The 7,896-nt window shown below is 49.1% G+C and overlaps 2 protein-coding genes across 2 annotated transcripts; both read right to left on the reverse strand.

The window, feature by feature from the left end:
* Window positions 1-206: 206 nt before the first annotated feature.
* On the reverse strand, window positions 207-6,802 carry LOC108510326. Its single transcript, XM_017840010.1, has 2 exons — window positions 6,152-6,802; window positions 207-1,807 (listed from the first exon to the last, which is right to left on the reverse strand). Exons 1-2 carry the CDS (start codon window positions 6,777-6,779, stop codon window positions 1,698-1,700), a joined length of 738 nt encoding a protein of 245 aa, XP_017695499.1. The 5' UTR covers window positions 6,780-6,802; the 3' UTR covers window positions 207-1,697.
* A 156-nt stretch (window positions 6,803-6,958) lies between these two features.
* LOC108510325 (class I histocompatibility antigen, F10 alpha chain-like) lies at window positions 6,959-7,776 on the reverse strand. Its single transcript, XM_017840009.1, has 2 exons — window positions 7,500-7,776; window positions 6,959-7,302 (listed from the first exon to the last, which is right to left on the reverse strand). Exons 1-2 carry the CDS (start codon window positions 7,696-7,698, stop codon window positions 6,959-6,961), a joined length of 543 nt encoding a protein of 180 aa, XP_017695498.1. The 5' UTR covers window positions 7,699-7,776.
* Window positions 7,777-7,896: the final 120 nt, after the last annotated feature.

The following is a 7,896-nucleotide window of genomic DNA, read 5'->3' on the forward strand; positions in this document are numbered from 1 at the left end:
TTCGGAATGGTCAGATAGGTTAAAACAACACATGCCTTCAAATTCTGCACACCCGTGTCCATGTGCTAAAAGCAAAAAGTCAATAGCTGCTCGATTCTGTAATACTGCATGCCTCACAGAATCAACATCAAGAGTAAGCTACCCTATGATGTCAGAAGTAATATTGACTTGCTTCCCAGCCCAACATGCTAACCGTGTTATCTGCCTCAACGCATGAGCTGCAGAAACATGAGGAGCAAAGATAGAAGCCAAGATTTGGATGGGGGAATTCCACAAAAGCAAGTGAGAGTTGCAGTTTTGATCCAGCATGGTTATACTCCTTTTGTGTCTTTTGGGTGATCTGGTAACATTTTGTAAGTCTTTTAGTTGCGGGGAAAACAAAGTTAATTTGCCTAACCAACAGGGGCCTCCCCATGGGTTAGCAGGAATGCCGTTCCAGGCCCTGTCCCCGCAGACTAAAAACACAGCAGGGGGTAAGCGACGTGGGGATTTGTTAAGCTTAGAGATAAAGTCTACTCCGTTTATGCAATAGGGGCTTCCTATGCTGTAATTGTAGATCTCAACATTAGAGGGGGTTACTATCACACTGTTATTAAGCGGGCGCTTGTGTTCTGGATTATTATAATGGTCTCCGAATACAACACAATAATTCCCTGGCTTAGAGCCCAACAGTTCTAACTCTTGTGGTTCCAAACCAGCACGATTTAGATTTATCACTATTTTACGTGTCCACAGTGCAAGACCCCATTGGTATAAGGCTAAACCATTTCCGTTTCTTAATTTAATCTGTATCTGACACCATGTCTTATTTCCCCATGTGCTCTTGTTATTGCTAAGGCTTGCTGCAAAATTGCAATGTTGAAGTATGAATTGGCTTTCATTGCGGGGCATGGGAACCTCGGGACTTATCCATCCTCGCATCACTAAAAGGTCGTTGTATGACTGAAAGGGTACACCCAATAGACAAGTGCGAAATGGGTCAGAAGGTGTGGCCAAAGATAGGCAGAAAGATGTTAAATTAGTCTGGTTAGCCCATGTAATCCACATGTTCTGCCTTTGGTCAATTTTCGTTAGCCAAGAGGCGACGCCAGAAGCGAGCAACACGAGCAATGCTATAATACCCTTCATGTCTAACAAGCTGTTGAACTGCTTCTGCTAACGCTTTGTCAGGGCTTCCTTTGAAGGGCCCTACTGATGTAAAAAATCTAAGGGGTACTTTTCGACTGCACCGCGCTTGAAGTATGTGTGTTTTCTCTTGACTTTCTAGGCGGTGTATTTCCAGCTCTAATGCCCACCTACAATATGCTAATATTTTCTGTTCTAGTGATTCGAAGTGTAATTGCCGCTGTTGAATTCGGAAAAGCTCTTGCTCCCACGTTTTAGCTTGATATTTATATTCACACCTTGGACACCATTTCCTATGGACTAATGTCTGATTCCACCAAATTTTGTGATTACAACCCCCACACTTTAGAGCAACCCAGGAAAAACAGAGCTCACTTTGGCATACCAGACAAGGCTGTTCATCCCACCCTTTGCGAACAGTCACCGCTAGTAAGTCAAGAATGCACAAACAATTATGCACTGACGGTTCTTGGTGGTAATACCATCCACTGGCCTCCTTCGCCACTATCGAGCGCAGCAGTCTTTGTTGTACTAAGGCAACCTTTTGTTGTATTCGCTGTCGTGATGTTTCGTCAAGCTGTCGGATCGCTTCTTGTATCGCTATCCCCGGCGGCTGCTGCATCCACTTTGGAGAGCCAGGGCTTTACCCACCGAGCCGGTATCCACCGAGGCTGTTCTTGTCCTGTGGATACACAAGCATAACCCCGACCCCAGGTTAGTAACGTATCGGGTACAGGTCTCCATTGTTGGCTCCGAGGGTCCCACGTTTGTACGGGGACGTGCAGCACTGGATTTTCTTTAGAAAAATGTATGTCCGTGGGTATCACGTAACGGTTGTCGTGAAGCTGTACTGGATTTTTCCAATTCAGTACATAACAGGCTTTCATCAGTCTATCCTGTGGAGAGAGCAGCAGCTCCCCCTCTTTTTTCAAAACACGGAGTAAACGCTTAATGTCCTGGTGCCACGTTCTACGATACTCTGACCCGTGCTATTATAGGGCACTCCAGTGATGTGCTTGACTCCCCAAAGTTGTAAAAATGAGGCGGCCCATCGTCCTGTATAGCTGGGACCATTGTCGGTTTTAATGGTACTGGGGAGTCCAAGGGCCGCGAAAGCTTGTAACCAGTGGTATTTCACAGCGCGAAAGGCAGTAGTCGTAGCGGCCGTAGCCCAAACAGCGTGACTAAACGTGTCCACTGACACATGAATGTAGCGGAAGCGTCCAAAAGGAGCAAATTCAGTAATATCAGTCTGCCAGACACCTCGAGCCCCTAAGCCACGAGGGTTCACCCCCCCGGTTTGGAGGGGCAGGATACGAGCGCAGTCCGGGCAGGCAGCGACAATAGCACGCGCTTGGGCCCGAGGGATGCCAAATTCCATTTGCAGACCCCGGGCAGACTGGTGGTAAAAGGCATGCGCCTGCTGGGTAGCAGAAAAACCGCGGAGGACCAGTCCACTGGCTACAGTTGCATCTATGGCAGCGTTGCCTTCTGCAAAGATGCCAGGGAGTGTTGTATGACTGCGCATGTGGGTACACCAGAGGGGGTCGGCCCTTTCAAGAATTAACCCATGTAAAGAAACAAGTAACATAGCAATTAAAGGGTTACTGGTTTTTCCAAGCTTAGCATAATCTATGCGATTAACTAATCTCACAACATATACTGAGTCAGAAATGATATTGAGGGCTTGTTTGGGATGATCGCGCAGGGCGTAAACCACAGCTTTCAGCTCCAAAACCTGTACAGAGCAAATATCGTTCTCCGCTCACACTTTAGTATTCCATTTCCCATTCATTTTCCAAGCATACCCAAATTTGTGTGAACGACCGCTTGCATCCGTAAAGACGGTAAGAGCATGGGGGATAGGTTTTGAAACAACCAAAGGGCCTCGTGCGATAACAGACGTGGTCTTAAATAAAGGATGGGCAGGATAATTAGTACTGAGTGGGATACCAGCTGTAGCTAAGGCAAAAGAGTAACTTTGTTGTGACCATTCATGCACCAATTGTGTGGTTTTCCAGGGGACGATAAATGAATCAGGGTCTTTACCAAAGACGAGACGCACCCTCTCTTTAGCTTTCAGCAATAACAGGCCCACATATTCTTGGGGAGTCAGTATGGTAGTAGGGGGCAAAAAAGAGGGAAATACCCATTCCAAAATGGTTAGACTCTTTTCTTGAATTTGAGCAATGAGGGCTGACCTGCTAGAAAAGGAACCGTAGATTATAACACAAATAGGATAAGAGGGGTTATAGCGGTAAGCTTGTTGTTGGTCTATTTTTTGTTCGATTATTGTGAGCGCTTGCTGCGCTTTTGGAGTTAATGTTTTAGGTTCCCATGGTTCTTGGGAACCACTCAGTAAGGAAAAAAGAGGGGCTAAATCTTCATTTGTAATACCACACCATGTTCTAATCCATTGTATATCTCCAACTAGCTTTTGAACATCATTTATAGTAGAAACTGAACGTTGTAACTGCAATTTTCCTGGTCGAACTCGCGTCTCGGTTACAAGCATTCTTAAATATTGCCATGGGGGTCGTCGTTGAACTTTTTCGGGGGCGATAGCGAGTCCGAATTGCTGTAGTCTAGAAATAAAATTTCTTTCAGCTTCTTCTGGTATGGCATTAGGAGACGCGATTAAAATGTCATCCATGTAATGATATGTAATGTAGTCAGAGTGTTCTTTTACCCAGGCATCTAAGGCTAAATCTACATACCATTGACAAATCGTAGGACTATTTCGCATTCCTTGTGGCAAGACAACCCATTCATATCGTTTTGAGGGTCTCCCAGCATTTTTCTGGGGGACTGTAAATGCAAATCTTTCAGAATCTTCAGGATGCAATGGAATAGAGAAAAAACAATCTTTCAAATCTATAATTAACAGTTGCCAATGTTGTGGCAACGCAGCTGGGGAAGGGAGGCTAGGTTGTAAAGTTCCCATAGGCTTCATTATGGCGTTAACAGCCCTGAGGTCATGTAATAAACGCCACCTCCCAGATTTTTTCTTGATAGTAAAAATAGGGGTATTCCATTCACTGACAGAGGGCTTAATATGTCCCAGCTCTAATTGCTCTGCAACCAGAGCTTCTATGGCCTGCAACTTTTCGTCTGACAAAGGCCATTGAGGCACCCATACAGGATTGTCAGATATCCATTGAATTTTTAATATGGGTGGCCTCTGTTCCTCAATGGCCACTACTGTAAATTTTGAGTACTCAGCATCATGTTCCATTGACTCATAGCATCCCTGCCCAGGATCCAAAGAGGGGTATGCATAACATAAGGTTTTACCCAAGCCTTTCGGCTTTCTACCTCATCCTTAAAACAGACGAACTCTTGACTTTGCATAGACTTCGAATCTCCTCCAACCCCACTAACTGTGATGGCTACAGGTTTGAGTGGCCAGTGCGATGGCCAATAGTTAAAGGGTATAATAGTAACATCAGCTCCAGTATCAAGCATCATTTTAACAGGTGTAGGATGAAGAGGTTCTTCCCGTAGGCTAATGGTGACAGAACGTGTCGGTCGTTCCTCAGTAAGCACGGTGGTAAAGAAAACCGTGGGCTCGGACGTCTTACCGGTACTGCGAAGCCCTTGGTCCCCTGACATGTGAGCTTTAAAAGGGATCAATTGAGCAATTTTGCTTCCTTTATGGAGAGTGACAGGGGGCGCAAACACTTGGACCATAATTTTAATGGGACCAGTATAATCAGTCTCGATTACACTAGGGAGTACGAATATTCCCTGTCTGCTTGCTGAGGAGCGACCCAGGAGTAATGCACTTAACCCATTTCCAAGAGGTCCTGACACAGTGGAATCAAGCAATGTTACAGAAGAATCAGATACAGTTACTGTTCTTGCCAGGGCCAGATCGATTCCCGCTCCTCCTGCAGTAGTTGCGGTGGGTTTATGGAGGCAGTCAGCGGGTCTGTCACTGGAGTGGATTGGCCCATGGCCGCTACCAGAGGCCGGACTGTTGGGTACTTTGCAGCCGCGCCCAACCCGCGGCGTTGGGAGTTTACCGACAAAGGGGTTCCATCTCTCTTAAAACGGGACCTATATTCTGTAGCTTTGTGTCCCAACTTATCACATCGGCGACAAACAATATTCCTTTCTGTTCCTTCCTCCTTTCCTGTTTTTTGCTTTCCCTTTTTTGGGCAGTCACGCTTAAGATGTCCCAACTGACCGCAGGTAAAGCATCCTCCGGGGCCCCTATCACCGGCCCCAAGTCCGCTTTGTTTTAAAGCGGCGGCAAGAGCGACTGCATGTATGTTAGCGCGCTGCTTTTCTTCTTCTCAAGGTGCGCGCGAACAGCGATCGATCATCTGTACTAAGGTGGAGCCCTGCGGAAGCGACTGCAACAAACGTTTACAAGTACGATTCGCATTTTGGGATGCAACTTCCTTAAGTAATGTTGTTTTAATGGTTGCATCGATATCGGGCGCAACGTCAATCGCCTCACGAATCCTGTCAACAAAGCCTAAAAAGGATTCGTTTTCTCCCTGCCGTATCTGAAGATAGGGAGGTTTCGGTTTCCCTATCTGCGGCAGGGCGTGAAAAGCTTCCAAAGCAGCAGCCTTAGCTTGCCCTAAAATTCTAGGGTGCAAAGCTGCCTGGCGTTGCGGATCTCTAAACTGACCGGACCCCATCATCATCTCCAGCGTGGCTACCTTTAGGGGGTCATCATCATGTAAATTAAGGTTCTGCAGCTGATATGCCTCCACGCGCTCTTGCCATTTCACCAAAAAAACCGTATAAGCGGTAGCCCCAAGCAAAATTTCCATGATTAACCTTATATCGGCAGGAGTAAGTTCATGATACTTTAAATAGGTACTCAATTGTCGCCTTACAGCGGAATTGTTGGGTCCGTAGGCTAGAACGCTTTGCTGTAATTTAGAAATCATTGTCCAGTCTAAGGGAACCCACTCCCTACGACCATTACCATCAGGCCGGACGTGTACTGGGGCCGCAATAATGGGTTCAAAGACTACGGTCCCCTGTAAATCTGCCTGGCTTAATATACCCCTCCAGCGCTTGGTCGGATCAAAGGAATCATCTCGCGGAGGGCCCCGTGCTCCATCTGGCCCACGCCTATCAAAAGGGTCTGGCCCGCGCCTCTCAAAAGGCAGTCTCCTACGGACGTCTATATCTTCTCTGCCTCCGTCTAATGCCCTTCGCAGTTGTTCTTTTTCTCCCGTAGTAAGCCCCTCTGGTGCTCCTAGAAGCTGCCGTATCAACTGCTGCCCTTCCTCTATCGTCAATTGGCGCTGCAGGATGGCTTGTTTGATTCCCTCTCTGCCTCCCCATGCAACCGCCTCCTGCTTATTAAGCTGCTCCTCTATATTTTGTATCCCTTGTTGTACTGCTTTGGCTGCTTTCTCATATAACTCCCGCAGTTTACCCTTCCCCCCTTTAGAGTCTATTTCTTGCATTGCCCCCAGCAACTTAGCCATCTGCTCTCGTTGTAACCGCAGCTCGTCGACAAGAGGATTCTGGGGGGACGCCTTTGCCTCCTCCGGTAACGGTATTGTAGCTGGATCAACCTCCATAGCCTCCGGGGGAGGGGGCGCAGAAGGCGCAGCAGCCGCCCCAGCAGAGGTCTCGCTAGGATTCCAAGGGGGGATGAGATCCTCAAACTCCCCCCGGAACATAGGCGCTGCTATTGGGGGGTACGATGGGGGAAGATCAGGTTTTGCCTCCCAGTCTATCAACGTCGAACAACTGTCCTTTCCCTNGGAATGGGACAACAGTGGGATCCATGCATGGAATTCCCATGGGAGTTGGATGACTCAGATTCATCCACAGAATTCCATGGGAACTCCCGTCTTCCTTAGTTCCACCCTCCCAAATCCCACCCTCCCAAATCCCACATTCCCATGGGAATTCTGTCTCCCTCACCTTTGCGCTCCAGCGCCTCCCGCCCATATCCAACGTATTTCTGGAGCCATTCCGGACAGATGTTCCCCAGGTAATTTGTCCATCTCTCCACCTCGATCCCATCGTGTTCCCATTTCCTCTTGGTGATCTGGGCAGCTCCATCGGCCGCCACGAAGCTCCCGGATCCCGGCTCAAAGGAGATGAAATCCCGCCCGTCGATGCCGTACCGATAGGATCCACGGACGCTCCCGTCGGACAGGAGGTCACAGCCAGCAACCCGTTGCCACGTGTGGAGACCTGGGGGGTGGGATCGGATCCATGGAGACCCTGGAATTGTGTCCCAGCCCCACAGGGCCCCATTCCAGCCCTGTGGAGCCCCAGAGTCCGATGGAAACACACAGAGTCTCATCCCAGCCCCTTGGAGTGCCCTGGATCCCCATCCCAGCCCCACACATCCCATTCCATCCCCCCATTCCCCGGCTCCCCCCACTCACCCCCACTCCAGTTGTACCGGCCCCCCACTGTCTCCAGGTCGGTGGCAGCAATGAACCGGTTCCCCTCAGCAATCTGGGTCTGTCCATCCCAATATCCCGGCTCGGCTCCGGCCGCCATCCACGGCGTCAGCGGCTCCGTCCGGCCCCGCTCGCTGTCGTAGCGGCTGATGGGGATCCCGTCCACGTATCCCAAGGCCATGAATTGAGGGATCCCCAGGCTGGGCTCCGTCACCGCCACATGCAGGTAACGCAGGGAGTGGAGAACTGGGGGGACACAGAGATTTGGGGGGTCTGGGGGTGTCCATGGGTCAAGGAAAGGGGGAACTGGGAGAGCCGGGAAGGGGGTTTGGGGATCCCAGAGCCAAGGAAAGGAGGGTGTAGGGACTGGGAGAGGGGG

The sequence above is a fragment of the Lepidothrix coronata genome, unplaced genomic scaffold, assembly GCF_001604755.1.
Source record: "Lepidothrix coronata isolate B3197 unplaced genomic scaffold, Lepidothrix_coronata-1.0 Scaffold657, whole genome shotgun sequence".
Lineage (NCBI taxonomy): Eukaryota > Metazoa > Chordata > Aves > Passeriformes > Pipridae > Lepidothrix > Lepidothrix coronata.

Excerpts from the sequence above, each read along its gene's own strand:
- LOC108510325 (XM_017840009.1), bottom strand. The coding sequence starts at position 7,698 with ATGGCCTTGGGATACGTGGACGGGATCCCCATCAGCCGCTACGACAGC. Across the intron at positions 7,303-7,499 it reads CCGGTACAACTGGAGTGGGG|GTCTCCACACGTGGCAACGG; the intron begins GTGAGTGGGGGG and ends CCCACCCCCCAG.
- LOC108510326 (XM_017840010.1), bottom strand. The coding sequence starts at position 6,779 with ATGTTCCGGGGGGAGTTTGAGGATCTCATCCCCCCTTGGAATCCTAGC. Across the intron at positions 1,808-6,151 it reads TCCGACCAAGCGCTGGAGGG|GACAAGAACAGCCTCGGTGG; the intron begins GTATATTAAGCC and ends GTGTATCCACAG.